The 18,891-nt window shown below is 41.3% G+C and overlaps 1 protein-coding gene across 1 annotated transcript in view; it reads left to right on the plus strand.

The window, feature by feature from the left end:
• The window catches only part of LOC126109820 (transcriptional activator cubitus interruptus-like), a gene marked incomplete at its 5' end in the record, with an annotated part of 124,241 nt that overhangs the window by 65,835 nt on the left and 39,515 nt on the right, over positions 1 to 18,891 (plus strand). Inside the window, 3 exons of the mRNA XM_049914878.1 lie at positions 1,232 to 1,567; positions 9,149 to 9,298; positions 16,472 to 16,636. Coding sequence (XP_049770835.1) covers positions 1,232 to 1,567; positions 9,149 to 9,298; positions 16,472 to 16,636 — 651 coding nt within the window. The remainder of the gene's footprint in view (positions 1 to 1,231; positions 1,568 to 9,148; positions 9,299 to 16,471; positions 16,637 to 18,891) is intronic.

Consider the following 18,891-nt stretch of genomic DNA (forward strand, 5'->3'; position numbering starts at 1 on the left):
CCTTCCGTCCAGCATGGAAGCACGTTGCAGAGCATGCATCACCGTCCGTGGTGATCACACACCCTGTTAAGAAACACTTCCCACCAATTGCAATGTCTTGGGGACTACCATGAATCGCAATGGCTTCAGCATAATTATTGAATGAAAGTGTAACTTCTGTTGGTCTCATTGCGTTTTTGTTTCAGTTAGTTTTGTACTACAATGTAGCAGTTCTTTCTCTATATGGTCCAAGTTTTATGGAGCTGTGTTACCTGACCACGACCCATCAAGCGGAAGCTACATCCGTCCTTAAGTTTTTTGCACCAGCCTATATGCAACGATATGTATCGATTATTAATTATTTGGGCTTTCTTATTTGCCGGTGACCTCTCCACTAGCGCACACGAATACCTCCCAGTACGCGAATAGCCAGAACAGAGTTGTTGCATTGGAGCCCGGACTCACAAACCTGAGGATGACAGTTCAAATCCACGCACGGCCATCCAGATTAAGGTTTTCTGTGATTTCCCTAGATTGCTTCAGGCAAATGCCAGGGTGCTTCCTTTGCAAGGTCATCGCCAGTTTCCTTCCCCATCCTCGGAACATTCCCAGCTCGTGCTCCATCTCTAATGACCTCGATGTGAATTGGTTGTAGAACCCTTATCTCCATTCCTCCCTTTTCGTGTCGGCATCTCTCGACCTGCCCATCCACATCCAGCTCCCTGTCCACCCGCAATACTCACCAGTACCTCTCTCTGATCTGCATCTCCCGATCTCCCAAACCACACCCGGCTCCCCGTCCACCTACAATACTCACCAGTACCTCTCTCTGATCTGCACCTCTCGACCTCCCAAACCGCACCTGGCTCCCCGTCCACCTACAATACTCACCAGTACCTCTCTCTCATCTACATCTCCCGACCTCCCAAACCGCACCCAGTTCTCTGTCCACCCGCAATACTCACCAGTACCTCTCTCTGATCTGCATCTCCTGACCTCCCAAACCGCACCCGGCTCCCCGTCCACCTACAATACTCACCAGTACCTCTCTCCGATCTGCACCTCTCGACCTCCCAAACCGCACCCAGCTCCCCGTCCACCTACAATACTCACCAGTACCCCTCTCTCATCTTCATCTCCTGACCTCCCAAACCCCACCCAGCTCCCCGTCCACCCGCGACACTCACCAGGCCCTCCCTCTGACCCGCATCTCTCGACCTACCCACCAGTGACCCAACCCGGTGTCCCGCAGGCCCCCAGCGAGAAGCTGCGCTGCGAGGCCTCCGGCGCGTCGTGCGGCGTCAGCGTGGTGGAGGCGGACACCAGCTCGTCGTCGACGCCTCACCAGCACCAGCAGCACCAGGCGCGCCACGCCCGGCCCGCGGCGCGCATCAAGCGGGAGCCCGCCTCCGGCGCCCCCGCCTCCGCCGCCCCCGCCGTCTCGACCAGCCAGCAGGCGCTGTCGGTGGCGGCGCTGGCGGCGGCCGACGCCGACCTGGGCGTCGACGAGCCGGCGGACTTCATCGAGACGCACTGCCACTGGCGCGACTGCGGCACCGAGTTCCCCACGCAGGACGACCTCGTCAAGGTGAGTCGCCGCGAGGTGGACTGTGAAGCCGTGCTCTCGAACGTCAACGATGAGCGTGCCGAGTTCAACGTGCTGCTGAACGCTCAGGAACGATGCGACTTGTGGGCCCCAACGTGGTATACGCGATCGCAACGCACTCCAGTGGCAGTTGAGCGACGTTCCTAGTTCGTAAATCACATTGTTCACTCAACGGGCGCGCGTGAAATTCCCACGTTAGCTCTGTTACAACGCACATTTCCTGCATCGTTCGCGAAAAGCAAACTACCACGTCCAATCAATAAGGACACAGCACAGGCTTATAAAAGTTCCATTACAAACAGTGCGGTACAAATTTGGAATACTTCTCCGCATAAGATAAACATTATTTCATCGTTCCCACATTTTAGTAAAACTCCAATGTCAGTCTTACTTGATCACTGTTCCTACCCAGTAGCAGAATCTTTGCAACATGTGAATTACGAAGCGTAAAAGAAAAAGGAGCAAAATATCTTTAAACAAGTTGCGCAAGCTGTCCCGTAGATTAAGCCAATCGAACAAAGTCACCTGTCAAAAAAAGGTGAACTTATATTTACATAACATCAAATATTGTAGTATATACTTTCATTAAACTAATAATGAAGTATCAGAACCTAATAAAAACGCCAATGTCAGGAAAAAAAAATTTAGAAGTGGCAAGACGCGAACCTCCGCCATAACAATCAACTACACATGTGACAATAATGCTACTCATTACTCTATACGAACAACACGTCTTTAGCAACTAAACATTGTATTTTAGCTTATGCTGAAAACCTTAATCGTAAATATGTTCCTAATTGGAAATTTAATTATAAAAATGGTTCAAATGGCTCTGAGCGCTATGGGACTTAACATCTGAGGTCCCCCAGAACTTAGAACTACTTAAACCTAACTAACAAAAAGACATCACACACATCCATGCCCGAGGCAGGATTCGAACCTGCGACCGTAGCGATCGCGCAGTTCCAGACTGAAGCGCCTAGAACCGCTGGGCCACACCGGCCGGCCTAAATTTAATTATAACAAGTTGTATCAAGAACAATGCGTTTTGGGTGGATCTTCAGTGTGTCGCTGCCTTCAAATAGCCTACTCTCATTATACGCAATTTACAATAATTCTTTTGCCACCAATACAGTTTTTCTCATTATTTTATTGGAACGAATCACACAGCTAACAACGGGTTTTCCAGTGATTCTCAATTTGCTGGTGCTCAGAAACGGCATATATACATATAGGCTTGAAATGAATGCCAATATGGCGCCTCACAACTCTGTACTGAAGGGAGACGGCGTGCGTGTGACGTAGGTGGCGTTGTGCCATCTCATTGGCCAACGCATCTGAAATGCCAGATATTGCTCTGCACGTTCGATAAGACTCCCGAACGTGCTATTCCACGCTATGACGTCAGAAACTCGGCACGCTCAACGCTTAACGTTTGGGTGCACGGTCCGTGTGCCGACGGCTTTACGGTCTGGGGTGCTCTCGTTCGCCTCTGTTGGGGACGCTAAACAGCACGCGGTACGTGCATAATGCTTTGAGACCCGTTTCTTCGCTGTTCTTGCAACAGGAAGGAGATATATCGCTCCAACAGGATAACGCTCAACCACACACTGCCTGCGAAACTTAACGTGCCCAGCAAGATGTGCCACAGGTTCTCTGGCCAGCACGATCTACGGCCTTGACTTCAGTTGGGCACTTGTAGGATATCACGGAACGAGAAGTGAGCTGTGCGACTCGTCAACCGACAACTCTTACAGAGCCACGCGAACAGGTCGTGGCAAACCTATCCCAGGACAGTGTTCGCCATCTGTACCACCGACTGCATGCCAGAGTCAGCGCCTGCATTGGCGCCCGTGGAGGACACACCACGTACCAATATGGGTGTTTCAGCACGGGTCGATGCCTGGTACCTCAGAACTGCTTGTGCTATTGATCTGTAAATGTAATAATTTCGTGTACCACATATGCACTGTTCCAACGGTAAATCTTGAGTGAATTGGAAACGTCTTAAAAGGTTGTACTAATTTTTTTCTGGCACTATATTTTGAAAAGCAGTTTCAATTTTCTGAGTCTCGGTTGACAAAAAATGACGCCGCTGAACGTATAAATCCCAGCATAGGTAATTACACCCACTAAAAAGCTTTCGTGCAGTAACAATTAATGGTTTGCAGGATTTACTAGCGTGCCAGTAAAGTCCAGTTATATTAGTACTCGAAAAGACAATATTTTAGTGAACTGTTTTGGTATGACAACAAATGAATGAAGGCTCAGGGTAGAGAGACACGAATCTGCACGATTTTGCTACAATATTTATATCCAATTTTGACTACAGCAGAAATATATTTGGATCGCCATAGGATGAACTTTGTAAGATTATTTTACGGTATGCTCTTAATGCCGTATTTAGTTATCCTCTCCCTGTTCTCAAATACTTACATTTTTATTCCTAGTTTTCCGTTTTTGTTTTTAAATATATTTTTTTATGTTTGAAAAATAAATTTCATAAAATCGTGGACGTAATAAGCTAATTATTTACAGTTATATAGCTTTTGTATTCTCGGTAATGCCAAAACACGTTTTAATCCAGAGTTAAATTGGTATGTCTTAGGAGTTTTAAGAGCCATTGAAATATGTGGTCTGGGGAATCCAAAATGGACCAAAAAGTGTTTTAGGCACTAATTTTTTCAACTTTTTTCAAGAGGATCTCCCCTTATGTTCCCCTTGTGGTCTATATCCTATCTAAATGAACAAACTGATCTACGAAACAAGAATTTTATGAAAAATGTTACAAATTTTCTGCTGCACACAGAACTCATAAAAAGATTAAATAAGCTCCTAAACAACTCACTTTAGCATTTATACTTGCCGGCCGCGGTGGTCTAGCGGTTCTGCCGCTGCAGTCCGGAACCGCGGAACTGCTACGGTCGCAGGTTCGAATCCTGCCTCGGGCATGGGTGTGTGTGATGTCCTTAGGTTAGTTAGGTTTAAGTAGTTCTAAGTTCTAGGGGACTTATGACCTATGATGTTGAGTCCCATAGTGCTCAGAGCCATTTGAACCATTTGAACCATTTATACTAGTTATATTTTTTAGTTTACTTTTGTACTACTTATGCAAAGTAATTATATATATCGATTATACGCATCACCAAACTGAAATGTAACACTCGCAAAAGAAGTGGAGAAAATTTAAAACGAAATTCCGTGAACACATGAATAATCGTGGACGGGAATAATAATGAAAATTACATATCAGCGTTCAGTACATATTTCAGAGAGTAAAATCCTGAAGTGACAGACAATACACATGAACCAACAATTCCGAGATCTTTGACGACAAAATACATCGCTGGCATTGTTGAGAATGCTGTGTTACCTGCAGAGCGACGAAGATGTGGAGCTGCGCGGTCATCAGAGTGCGTACAAAGTCCCAATTTGTACACAGTCAGATTTTTTTTTACACAGTCCAATCTAGCCACTGCCACGAATGATGATGAAAATGAAATGATGAGGACAACACAAACACCCATTTTCCAAAGATGTGCCGAAAACTAGTTAAAGACTACAGTAAATTTTCCGAAAACATCTGTGTGGGCACAATAAAAAGTTAAACGTAAGTACTGGACAAAGCTACACAAAATTGCAAATGCGAACCATGTTAATATGTATGTATTATTGTTTATCTTCTGTAGGACTATTGAAGATGAGCATGTAGTACTTGCACAAACAAAGTTGACACTCGTTGCGGTGGATGTAAATGCCTTTACGGTCGCTCCCATCAGCCATCGCGCGCAGTGATGAATTCTTCTGGGGAAATGATGGGTACGAAACTCACCGAAACGTAACGACAATACGACGCCCCCACTCGGCTGATAACTCGAGAATTCATCAGTGGAACACGCCGAGAAAGACTGCAGTCGCATATATCGCTCCGAGTGTCAACTTTATTTGCGCGCTTAATATCGCACAGGTCGTTAAAAACGTTGCCATATATATCATTAATCAGGCTTACAACAGCTTCATTGTGAGCACCTTATCCTTAAACTTAAAAAAATCATATTACGCAATTCTAAACAAACAAAAATGACCTACAGGTACCACAAGTAGAATTAAGTGCACATACTCTGAAATATTGGAACACGTGAGGCAATACTGACCCTACGACTTATCTTAGAAGAAAGATTAAGGAAAGGCAAACCTACGTTTCTAGCATTTCTAGACTTAAAGAAAGCTTTTGACAATGTTGACTGGAATACTCTCTTTCAAATTCTAAAGGTGGCAGGGGTAAAATACAGGGAGCGAAAGGCTATTTACAATTTGTACAGAAACCAGATGGCTGTTATAAGAGTCGAGGGACATGAAAGGGAAGTAGCGGTGGGGAAGGGAGTAAGACAGGGTTGTAGCCTGTCCCCGATGTTATTCAATCTGTATATTGAGCAAGCAGTAAAGGAAACAAAAGAAAATTTCGGAGTAGGTATTAAAATCCATGGAGAAGAAATAAAAACTTTGAGGTTCGCCGATGACATTGTAATTCTGTCAGAGACAGCAAAGGACTTGGAAGAGCAGTTGAATGGAATGGATGGTGTCTTGAAGGGAGGATATAAGATGAACATCAACAAGAGCAAAACGAGGATAATGGAATGTAGTGGAATTAAGTTGGGTGATGCTGAGGGAATTAGATTAGGAAATGAGACACTTAAAGTAGTAAAGGAGTTTTGCTATTTGGGGAGCAAAATAAGTGGTGATGGTCGAAGTAGAGAGGATATAAAACGTAGACTGGCAATGGCAAGGAAAGCTTTTCTGAAGAAGAGAAATTTGTTAACATCAAGTATAGATTTAAGTGTCAGGAAGTCATTTCTGAAAGTATTTGTATGGAGTGTAGCCATGTATGCAAGTGAAACATGGACGATAAATAATTTGGACAAGAAGAGAATAGAAGCTTTCGAAATGTGGTGCTACAGAAGAATGCTGAAGATTAGATGGGTAGATCACATAACTAATGAGGAAGTATTGAATAGGATTGGGGAGAAGAGAAGTTTGTGGCACAACTTGACCAGAAGAAGGGATCGGTTGGTAGGACATGTTCTGCGGCATCAAGGGATCACCAATTTAGTATTGGAGGGCAGCGTGGAGGGTAAAAATCGTAGGGGGAGACCAAGAGATGAATACACTAAGCAGATTTTGAAGGATGTAGGTTGCAGTAGGTACTGGGAGATGAAGAAGCTTGCACAGGATAGAATAGCATGGAGAGCTGCATCAAACCAGTCTCAGGACTGAAGACCACAACAACAACACAACTCTGAATTAGGCATGGGCAAACTGAAACACGTAACTGTTTCGAAACAAATGAAACAGTACAATGTAATGTTTCGATACGCTGTTTCGAAACAGTGAAACAGTTTGTGTTTTGCAATCTAATAAACCTACACATTTTATCATCTTGAATGTCTACTGTACAAGTATGTGCATATGAACACAAATGAGTTGCGAGAGCGCTAATCATATCGCGATCCTTTTGTGTCGTGTGACTTTCATGCTTTTCAATTGGCTAAGGATAGCCATAGCTGAAGACAGAAGAACCACCACGAACGGAACTGGAGGTGGGAGCAAACTGCAGAAACAACTGATATGCTACTGGGATTCCCACATTTCGTTAGTATGGGTAATATACCCATCCTGCTAATTTCCATGCACACAAAGGGAATCATTGTGGATAATAGGCACAGTGACTATAGACTCACAAATAACGCCAAATAATTCGAATAAATAACAAAATTTAATAGAAAAAAATTGGTCTTTCAAGGTGTTTCGGAGCGTTACTATAAATTCACCATGCTTCCCAGCCCTTCCCATTCACCATTACACTATCAGTGATATGTCAAACAGATTGCTTGCAATTATACCTACATCAAATTTATGTATATGTCTAATAACTGTCACTCTATGCCTTTTTTTATTCAAAATGTTGTAGGCTTACTTGCGTTTCTTAATATGATTACTGTACATGAACAGAGAAGCGTATGTTATAAAAAAAGTGTAATTTAACTGAATGATTTTCACATATTTATTATTTTGAATGTGAATAGTATGCGTTGTTTTATTGTTTGGTTAGTGTTTATGAAGCAGATGTTACGCCATTTCAGAATAGGACAGTCAGCTAGTAACGAAGCTTTATTTTCGGATATCTTAAGCTTCATGGTATTGCTTGTCAAAAAGATTTCGACACTCTTGAAAGTGTTTCACGAAGTGGTATGTTGAGTTTCAGTACCTGTGCCTAGCCCGAATCTTGTCCGACACAGAGTGGAATGAAACATCACTGTTTCGATACAATTAGTCCGTTCCAGGCACAGGTGGACTGAAACAGCCTTATTTTGAAACGACGATACAATATCTGTGTCTCGCTCAAGATCGAATCTGGTCCGGTTATCTGAGACAGGGGCGGAATGAAACACCACTGTTTCGAAACAGTGAACCACAGCCGTTCCGAAACACTGAAACAGTTCCACGTATCGATACACTGTATGGAAACATGGAAACAGTGGCCAAGTCTACTCTGAATGAGGCTCTCAAGTCCCTGGGCATCCATGGCTTCTCCAAGGAAGAAACATACTTCCAAAATGTAGAATATTGGGAGGTAAATAAAAAAAAAAAAAAAAAAGAAAAACGAAAGAGAGGACTATGCATTTTGAAATCAAGTTATATGAAACCATTATGTTTCAGATTTGATTTGCAAAAAGCGTAAAGATGTCAGATATCGTAATGAGGTAGATGCAAGAGGGAAACGTGTTGTGACTGTGGTACCTGACAGCTAATAAGTATTTAAAAAAATCTCATAGTTCAACTGTTCAAGCTTTGCAGATAAACACTTCTTCTCAACAGGTTTCATTCTCGAGAACACCATCTGGCATCTTAAGGTAACTCAAAAGAGTTTGTACAGCAATATTTAAAAAATGTGGCATAAGAACATAAAATCCATCACAAATCACTGTTGTCGAGTAGTAAAATATATTACGTTGTCAGTTATGAAATGGTAGCAAATCTTAGTTCTAAATATATAGTTTAGGCCAAACATAGTGTTCTTCCTGCACGTGGAGTGCGTCCACACGTAACACTGGAACCAGACTGCGTATGTGGGAGGAAGGCTAATTGTGTGTGGTACGGTTGACCGTGTAATACATTGTACTGCTTCAGAACAGTAATTTGATAGATTTTATGCTGTTTGAAGTCACAGATTTTATGTCACCCTGTGAGTTTTCTTAAATGTATTCTTATGATACCTAATAATGGGGTCTGGAGACTGAAACCATATATAATAGAGAAGTATTTATAATCAAGGTTTTTTAAGAAGAGGGATATCTGATTGATTGAAAACTTAGTAAGTCGAGACAAAATTCTGAAAAATTACTTAACAAAGAGATGCACAGAGAAATAAACGTGTACGAGTCACCGATTCCATCACATTTCAAATGTTTAGCTTATGAAACTAATAAACTAAATGTAATTGTGCCGCATAAGTATCACTCGCAACTACGCCCCACGTCTGTAATGCTGGCCATTTGTTCGCAGCACATCAACAACGATCACATCCACACGAACAAGAAATCGTTTGTCTGTCGCTGGGAGGGCTGCTCGCGGGCCGAGAAGCCGTTCAAGGCGCAGTACATGCTGGTCGTCCACATGCGCCGGCACACCGGGGAGAAGCCGCACAAGTGTACGGTGAGTAGTGACCGACGCGTCAAGTCGGCCACACCTTTCAAGTTGACACTTGACAAATGCAGGCGTATTTATTAAGAGCATGTGCTTTCTGTATCTGCATCTGTACTTGGCAAACACAGTGAAGTGAGTGGTATATTTCATTGTACCAGTGATGGCTTCATGTTTTATTCTGAATGCAGTGGGTATTAACAGTTGCTTAAACACCTCTGTGTTTGCTGCAACTATGTGTGCGACTGTAGCAGTTTTTAGAATATTCCTAGAGTCGTCACTTATGTGCAGTTCACGAAACACACTATGGGGAGGTGACATAGATGCTGTGAAGGCGACAGTGAGCCGGTGTTACAAATTTTTTTGTAAATACCAGAATATCACAGATTGCAAATATCTGTTTATTCAGTTATTGGTTTCCATCGTCTTCAGATTGGTCTAAATACAGAAATATGCATATTTTACAAAAAAAGTTTATAATATTATTCTCTCTGCTGTAACAAGCAGTTTCGTGATATGTGTGGATTGGGAAATTAGCAAAATATATCTGTCTTCATAAATTTAACAGAGGAAGCAGTTAAAATACGAGTATGTTACCGTAAGTGGCACTGTCACACTGATTAAAATCGTGATAAAATAGTAACCACATATATCCTGGAATGTGGTGTCATCACTTCTGTATTGTGCTACCAGCACCAGTGTTGTAACCACAGTATGCTAGCAACTACCTGGCATTACGGGCCATGTGTTGTTAATCTGTGTGACAATGTTTTTTAGGGACTGAGACTGCCTTGATCCATGACTTTCAGGATGTCATGTGAGAAAAATGATAGTTGGGTTTTGCACGATTGATATTTTTGGAATCTGTGCCAGTTGGCCATTGTCAACGATGTTAAAACTTATCGGTTTCCAGTTTAGATTCAATATCATGGTTGTCAGAATCCTGCAACCCAACCCTTCTTGCTGAGGCATTCTGGGAACTTGTTTTTCTCCACCCTGTCTTTTTCTTACGCTGGCCATCTGTTGCTATTCCTCCTTCCAAGTCTCTAATGATCTTGAATTTTCCCATTGTCTCAAGTTAGGTAAGTTTGCCACAAACTAGTGCCTTGGCATTCTAATGAGCCCATAAGAATTCAAGATTTGTTCTACAAGAAAATGTTGGCATGTTGTCTAAGGTGGGTGAGAGGTCAAGGCTATAGTTCAAACTACTCAGTGGATCATCATTTCTCATGTCATTTAGTCATGTATTGTGTCATCACTTAAGAGTTAAAATTTTTACATAAACTAGAAAAATCATACATTTTTGTTTCTAATAAACCAATAAAAATTGACAACTTCTCAACAGCCAGTGAGTAACTGACAGACACTGCCCTCCATTGATGCTTATATGAATGAATAATTTGGATAAGGTTTCCACAGGTACAATTTTAACACATCCTGGTTTACAAGAAAGAACTAAAATTTTGTAATGTTTTAAGTTCGATGTCAATTCTCCGTATACAACACATATCTGAAATAACAATTTTGTTAAACAGAAAACATTCCTGAATAAAATGTGTGATTTTGACACTCACTTGGAACCACATGCAAGCTGCAGTTATGTAATTAACTATTTTAGTTTCCTACATTTCCTGATGCTTCCTTGCTAAAAGTTTTTATTTCATACAAAGAAATGTCTTTAAAGTTATGTTAAATAGTGATAATGTCCAAATTGTTTACATTGTGAATGGCTGACTTTGACATTTTTCAATGTTTTCTAGAAACTTCTGTTTTACAATAGTATGTATTTTATACAAAAATGAATTTCTGTCTTCCTAGATTTGAATTTACCGAATTGACCGGAGAGAAACGTATACACAAAGTTTCAGTTTGTGCAGAATCGTAACTGTGCATAAGAAATGAGTTGATGAATTGTTGCAGATCATTAAATTACTTCAGATGATGTTAAATAATGATTAATCTGTTCTCAAGTAGCAAAATTCATTAGCTTGTATTATAAGTTCATTTAAGCTTTAGAAAAAGTCATGCACATGGACTTACCATTCTACTTAGTCTTTTGAAAAGGAAACACAATTTTCTCCAGTTGATAGGCAGTTTGTTGACCCCATTTTCATAAAATGAATGTGGCTGTGACAGCAGCCAGTTGCACACGAATGCTTTGACAGCGGCATCGTTGTCAAATCTGTGTCATCCGACAGCTTCTTTTAAGAGTCCAAACAAATCAGAATCGCAGGGTGAAAAATCCGGACAGTATCAAGATGTTCTAGTACGGTCCAGAACAGTTTTTGATTTTTTGTCGATTTTGGACAACAGTGTGGTGTCAAGCACTGTCGTGAAGCACGATCGTATCCTAGACTTTTCTGACAATATGCACACTTTCTTTGATCCAAAAGATGGCAGTGGTACGCAGAATTCAATGTGACATTCATAGTGATAACTGATGGGAACAATTCGTTTAAAATCAAACAAGACTGTTGCAAGAATGTACTCCACGTAGAGACCGTTTTCTGCTTTGATAGGCGAAGATTTGTACTTTTTGTGCCATTCCGTGCAGCTTTTTTTTTTTTTTTTTTTTTTTTTTTTTTTTTTTTTTTTTTTTTTTTTTTTCGATTGCAGGTCATAATGGTGCTCCCACATTTCATCAAAGCACACAATTTTGTGCAAGAAATGTTCCCCTTCAGACTGGTGGCATGTCTCAGCATTTTGCACTCCTTAAAAAAGCGAGATTTGTGATCTGCGCTGAGAAGATGAGGCATCCACCTTGCGGACACACTCCGAAATTGAAGGTTGTCAATAATGATCGCCTGAGCACTATTGTAGCTTATGCTAACCTCAGTAGCAATTTCACCGACTCTTATTTGGCGGTTGTCTTCAGTAAGCTGACGAACAGTGCAAATATCCTCCTCAGTCGTGCTGATCCTCTAGCGACATCAGTCCACTTCATTTTCAACTGTTTCTCTTCCTCGTAAAAACAGTTTGTGCCGTGCAAACACTTGGGTCTTTCTCGGGGCACTGTCCTCGAGGTGTGCCACAAGTCTTTTCAAAATTTCAGACTGTTGTACACCCTCTGTTGTGAGAAACTGGATTATAATATATTTTGGAACAGATGATGGCATATCTTGTTCGGACATTGTGATTCCGCCTAAAGACGATGTCGTAGTTGCTGAGAACGACCGGCGGAAACAAAAGTGACGAGCAGAGATCGCGGCATTCTCAGTTTACAGAAAGGCACGTAAAACGAAAAGTCGTAGTTTACATTTCGTTCACCATCGTACGTTACTTCGTGTTACGATTTTTGGTCTTCCTCGTGTGTTCTACTTGCCTATCATCACACTGGGTCTGGCAGTCTAGTGTCTGCGATTGCAAGTGGTCGTGGGATTGAATTACAATTGGACTGTGAAAGTTTTCAGTCTGCCTTTAATCTGGTCCTCATTTCTCGGTGAGGTTAGGAGTCAATAGGAATGACACGTGGTTCCAATTCCGTGTTACACTGTTCGTCCCTGTGCCCTTTTGGATAATTGGGGTAGACTCGGGACACACGAGTTGCCGAAGTAATGTGCAACTGAAAGATTCGCACCCAGCTCGTCCTTCCTCTCTCTCGTGTCATCTGTTTGACTTGTTTGTGTTATATCTCTCTCTGCTCATCTTGCCCTGTCCACATTGCTAATCTTTCGTAGGCAGTTTCTGAGTCCGGCACCTCTGGTAAGTGGCAGGGGATGGGGGATGTACGTTCCTCATCACATTCTGCTTTCGGGGGCTTCCAGCTGATCCTAGATACGGCACCTTGCCTGCCTCTCTTCCTATATCCCCCTTTCTTCTTTTTTGTCCATTATCTAGCCTCTATTGACCTTCGGTAGACCTCGGGCTCTTCTTCCCCCCCCCCCCCCCCCCCCCCCCTCCCCAGTTTTCCACTGTAGGCCATCTCTAATGTGCAATCGTGTCAATCTATCTGTTTGAGGAAAAAGGGACTGATGACCCAGTAGTTTGCTCCCTGTATCCAACCAACCAACCAGCCAACCAACCAACTTGCACCCAACCATTGACCTACACACGGTTATTATTATCCATAACCATTATTTTAGCCCCGGTTCTTTTTTTTTCCCAGTTTGTGGTCGTTCAAGGCATCAAACTTTTTTCAGTCTGTGCTACGTATAAAAGTGTTCTGGAAGGTACATCAGTGTAATAAAAATTGCAGAGTGTCGCATATGTTACTAGAAGTTGTATCGGCTATTCCTGTGTGAATTTGGTGTCAGGTAGTTCATTAACCAGCTGTCTCAATAAGCCACTTACATCTCGAGGTCAATAACTACCGACTTTGCCCGTCACGGCAGTGCAACAGGATGCAGCCAACTGTTTTCACGGCCTGCCCGAACGGCCGAGGTCGGACACGCGCGTCCTCACAGAAATGAGGGCCGTCTGCATGCAGCGAGGCGGCGGCTGTGAAGGTCGCCACGTGCCGCCCGCTACCGCTTGCCGGTCATGCGGGGCCTATTATGCTGAGGACGCTTTTACGACTGCTGCCTCCTGTTCGTAGAATCTCACTGCTGGCAGTGTGATCGCTGCTTCAGTGTCGTATACCCAGCTCATTCAAATTCTCCTCTCAGTGTGCTGATGCAACGGCACGACACGCCGCACTCTGTGTACATATGAATGACCGTTTCTTCCTGGTGTTAATGGAACATTCTGAGACAGAAATAAAATAGTAATATGTCTGCCAAAGTGTGATGTAACCTCTTGATTAGCCCACACCAGTATTAGGAGGTGAATTATTAATCTTTTCTGCATATTTGCAATTACTAACAGTTTCTCGTGTGTGTGTGTGTGTGTGTGTGTGTGTGTGTGTGTGTGTGAGTGTGTGTGTGTGTGTGTGTGTGTGTGTGTGTGGAAAAAACTCATCACTAATTAAAAAGGAGATGAAAATAAGTAATGAAACAGAGAATAAAAATGAATGTGTTACATTGCTACTAATATGGATTTCTCCTACTGCACTGCAATTTGAAGCCACCTCAGTATGCCTTAAAGTTTTGCCTGTACCAATTGGGAAAATAACTTATACTTAACAGTCACATGGGCATTTCCTGCAGTTATTACACATATGTACGCTGACAGTAAAAATCGGAGGGTCGCATTACTAACTCTTGCAATAGAAATGAAATTAAATTCACAGCTGGGAAACTTTATACCTTGTAGCAAACAATATTTAGTGTTTTTCACATTCCTGTTATTAGCCTACATAAATGATTTACATAGGACATTAGAGGGCCTTTCAAAATTGTAAGGTTTCACGATAGCATAAGAATACTGATAAAAGGCCCAAATACATCCGTACCAATTGCAGCCACGAAAATAAACAGGTGTACAACTGGTTCAGAGCCAGCACCTTAAACCTTGAGCTTGGAAAAGCCCGTCTTATGCAATTCCAAAGAAATATCATTTACAGGTCTTGTGAGCGGAGTTCAGTGAACGTTTGATGTATGAGGTTCCACACTGTAAATAGAAATAATTTCCATATGGACTATGCTTCCCTTTCTAGTGTTCAGAAGGAGTTTGATATTCTGGAACACAAGGTTTCTGACAAGTTGGCAGCAGACATAAGATAAAAAATTGAAAATTCTCAAATATTTGAATGTGAAGTAAAATGATACCTCATTAGCCACTCCTGCGATTTGTGAGAGTACCTCACTCGGGAATGAACATTTTGAATAACTAACTTTTGTATTATGCATTCTGAGTTTGCCATACAACTGATAGCAGTCTGTGTAAAATTAAAATGATTTCCTTAAAGCATCACATGAAAAGAACTGAGTACTGTAGCTGTTTTTGAATGGATTAGCACCAGTGATAAGTTGTTGTTTCTATACTGTAGAGAAGCAGCTGGCAGTGCTAGCTTCTGGCTGTTAATGTAGAACTTCAAACAGTGTAAAGACCAGGATGGAATAACAACAGTGCTACGAAGAGGATAAATTGCTACTCACTGTGTAGAGCAGATGTTGAGCTGCAGACTGGCACAGTGAAAAGAGTGCTATACATTTAAGGTTTTTGCCCGAAAGGCCTTCTTCCGAAATAAAAAACAATCGTACAACCCTCGTACACGTGACCACAGCCGCCGGCCGCTGAGATTGATCAATCTTTTTGTTGTGCCTGTCTACGACTCGACGTCTGCTCCGTATTGTGACTCGGCAGAATATTGAGTCGTCACAACGTATTGCAGTTGAACATAGTACCCTGTTGCTAGCTACTTGTGTATTTATGTAAACAAAAATTGCAATGACATATGCTACTGTGCAACAGACATAACATTTTGCTGATCACACTGTTTCTACACTACTTGTTCACTTAGACTGACACATTTACTTATTCTGGTTATTGTCCCTAGCATACCACAGCACACATATCCTTCTCAAGTGATATGTGGAATACACTTCCAGTAATGTACTGAAATTCATTCTAGCCATTGTATGTCATAAACAGTCGAACATCTGATACGGATATTGTATTGTTTGAATGCAGCTGCAACCTGCAGCGTATAAAATGCTCCTCTTAAATTGTTTCCAACTGTAGTTCATTTTTAATTTTCCCATTCATCGTGCTAGAGTGTTTCCAGTTTCAAAGATGATAAATATGTAATTTTTCTGTGCCTAGGTAATATACTCATTTTATGAAAACTTGAACATGACTGTATAAAGTGTAAATACAGTCCCAGCTCAAGTCCACCATTTGTAAAGCTCGTTCTCAACTACTGAATTTAGTCTGGTTTCAACTGTAGTTACAGTTTACTCCAAAATACCGAGCTCGGTGCGATATATTTAAAATTGTTCAAGAGCAGTAAACAACATAAATTTTATATACTTTTTTGGATCAGTGCTCTCAATATTGTTGATTCTAGTCATTCAATTAGGTGCCTGGATTTTTTAGAATTATCTTCAACATCCAATTTTAATACTATTACCATTTATTCACATTTTCATTAGAAACTGTATTATTGCATTCTAGCAATTTTTACACTCTCAATTGCTCAGCCACACCATACGCCTTACACCAAAGGCACAACTGCAATCTCAGTATTAACAAAGTAGTTCATTCCTATGTAGTGTGTTGTTTCTAGAACAGTGTATTGTGTTGTCTATTAATCAGTGAGGCTGTAAAACTGACAAGTTTCATTACAAATGGGACGCTTTTGTGCAGTTCGAAGGTTGCGTCAAGGCGTACTCGCGGTTGGAGAACCTCAAGACGCACTTACGCTCACACACAGGGGAGAAGCCGTACACGTGTGAGTACCCCGGCTGCAGCAAGGCCTTCAGCAACGCCTCGGACCGTGCAAAGCACCAGAACCGCACACACTCCACCGAGGTAAGCAGTGCTGCGTGCTGGGTCTGCTTTCTAGCTCGTTTGCTGTGGCTCACGAGTAACTCTGAATTATGTCTTTGTGTTTTTCCAAACATTTGCTAGTTTCGTTGATACAAATTTCTCTTCCTAGAGTAACGAATCCATTCTCAAATGCTTTTATCAGGGAATAGAGGTAATCGTTTTATCTGCCAGTGTCAAATTTTCCAATAGTTTTGATAACTAATCACATCAGAAACAGTGTATTTTGGAAAAATCTTTATTGCAACTAATTGTTTATAGTTAAAATTTTTGCAATACGAAGATACAGTTATAAAATCCACCAAAAACAGCCCTTTACCTTTGCAAACTTGTAAATTGACGCAGTGTCCACTCACTTCACTTCTGACAGCCGATCACCGAACATGATACGTAACATTACGCAAATGTATTTCTCGTGGTACGACAGAACACTCGGAGGATGTTTACACCATATTTCCTCTGTAATATTTTTACTATTTTGTCGAACGAAGTGTACGGTGAAAATTCGATCGGTAGTGTATACTAGGAAAGTGTCGGCTGAGAAAACCGAGAGGGGAAGGTGGCCTGTTTTGCACGTTTGTGAAGCTAAGCTAAAATGCTGTATTTGTATTTACTAGTAAACCCCCGAGTATTTGAAAAATCGAACACTCGCATATAAAACAGCTTCAGACTTCTGATTACTTTAGAAATGAGTTAATGTTTTAAATACTCGACTGTAATGACGTAGGTGACAAAAAGTTTAGGAAAGTGTCGAAATCGTGCGTAAAGTGGTTTGGAAGTTGCCGAGTGCTCACATTACGAAATACTGAACGAATATAGTCTGGGTAATTGGCACTACATTTTAATCAGAAACTAGTTTCTCATGCTTCTCAGTGTCTATGACACCGTATCTCCTGAAGTACTTGTCATACAATGATACAATTTTGCAGGTATATTCTGTGGTATATGTGGATACTGTCTGCAAACTATATTGCAAATACAGTTGGTAGTAAAGAAATTATAAATTAAAATGTCATGCCTGTTGTTGAAGATGTATTACATGAACAGCAAAAACTATAAACTTCATTCATTTCACCCCTATTTTAGGCATGGCAGTGAGGAAAAAGTTTAATAAAGGTTTGACATTATGTGTAAAATTTGTTGTAAGTTGTAAGTGCTTTCACTCTTAAACAGTGGATGAATATAGTCCAAATATTTGCATGCTGTGAGCCTCAAGACAAACACACAGCTTCCAGTTGTAATACCTGGAAAAGAATAAATTAAAGATGACCTGTTGAGTTGCAGACAGGCACAATGAAAAGGCTGTTAGATATTAAAGCTTTTGGCCAAAGCCTTATTCAGCAAAGAAAACACACACACGTTCACACAAGCAAGCGCATTCCGTGCACGTGTGACAGCTACCACCGACAACTCCAGCCAGGATTCCTTACTTTAAAGCAGTGAATGCACTCACAGAAAACATTTCTTTTATGATGCTGTGACTTGAGTTAACCATTTTTCCCACCTTGTTCATGTAAACATTCATTGAAAGTTTCCATTAAGAAATAATCTCATGTAAACAAGTCTAATTAGCACTCATTTTCTTTTCATGCATTAAGGGGCATGACAGGTGGTAAGTACTGCTCGCTCTCACTAATTAATACCATTATTATCTCTTATGTTTTGGACTTAGTAGGAAGTATAGAAAAAATTGTATTCTCTGTCTCCCCCCCCTCTCTCTCTCTCTCTTTCTCCCCCCTCCCCCCCCCCCTCTCTGCATTTATAATGAGTCTTATTTGTGAAGTATTGTGACTAAATTAAGTCAACATTCTATAATATAATTTTAATTTACTCCATATCCAAGCAAAATTATGTGTTTGCCCCTGTGGTGTCCACGTAAAGAACAATTAATAATTAAAAAAAAAAAAGCACAATTTTTGTAACTTCATAACCCCATTGTGTGGAGAGACAAGAACACTGTTGTCTTAAGATTCTGGTCTCGAATTCAAACAGAATCGAGTGAGATGCTTAAAACTGAGATTTTCCAGGTGTAGTGGGGCCTCATAACATTAGCTACAAATAGTTAGGTCTCAGTTAAATGTTCCTTTTCAGTTCATCTTAAAACGCTTGACCCTCTTATTGGCAGTAGCTTTAAGAAGTACATCTCAGTAGCCACAAGATGTTTCTTTTTGGCATCTGTTCTTTACGAATTTCTTTTCTAAACTACAAGTAGTCATTTTAATGTACTGGTAGTGATAAAT

The sequence above is a fragment of the Schistocerca cancellata genome, chromosome 12 (assembly GCF_023864275.1).
Source record: "Schistocerca cancellata isolate TAMUIC-IGC-003103 chromosome 12, iqSchCanc2.1, whole genome shotgun sequence".
NCBI lineage: Eukaryota > Metazoa > Arthropoda > Insecta > Orthoptera > Acrididae > Schistocerca > Schistocerca cancellata.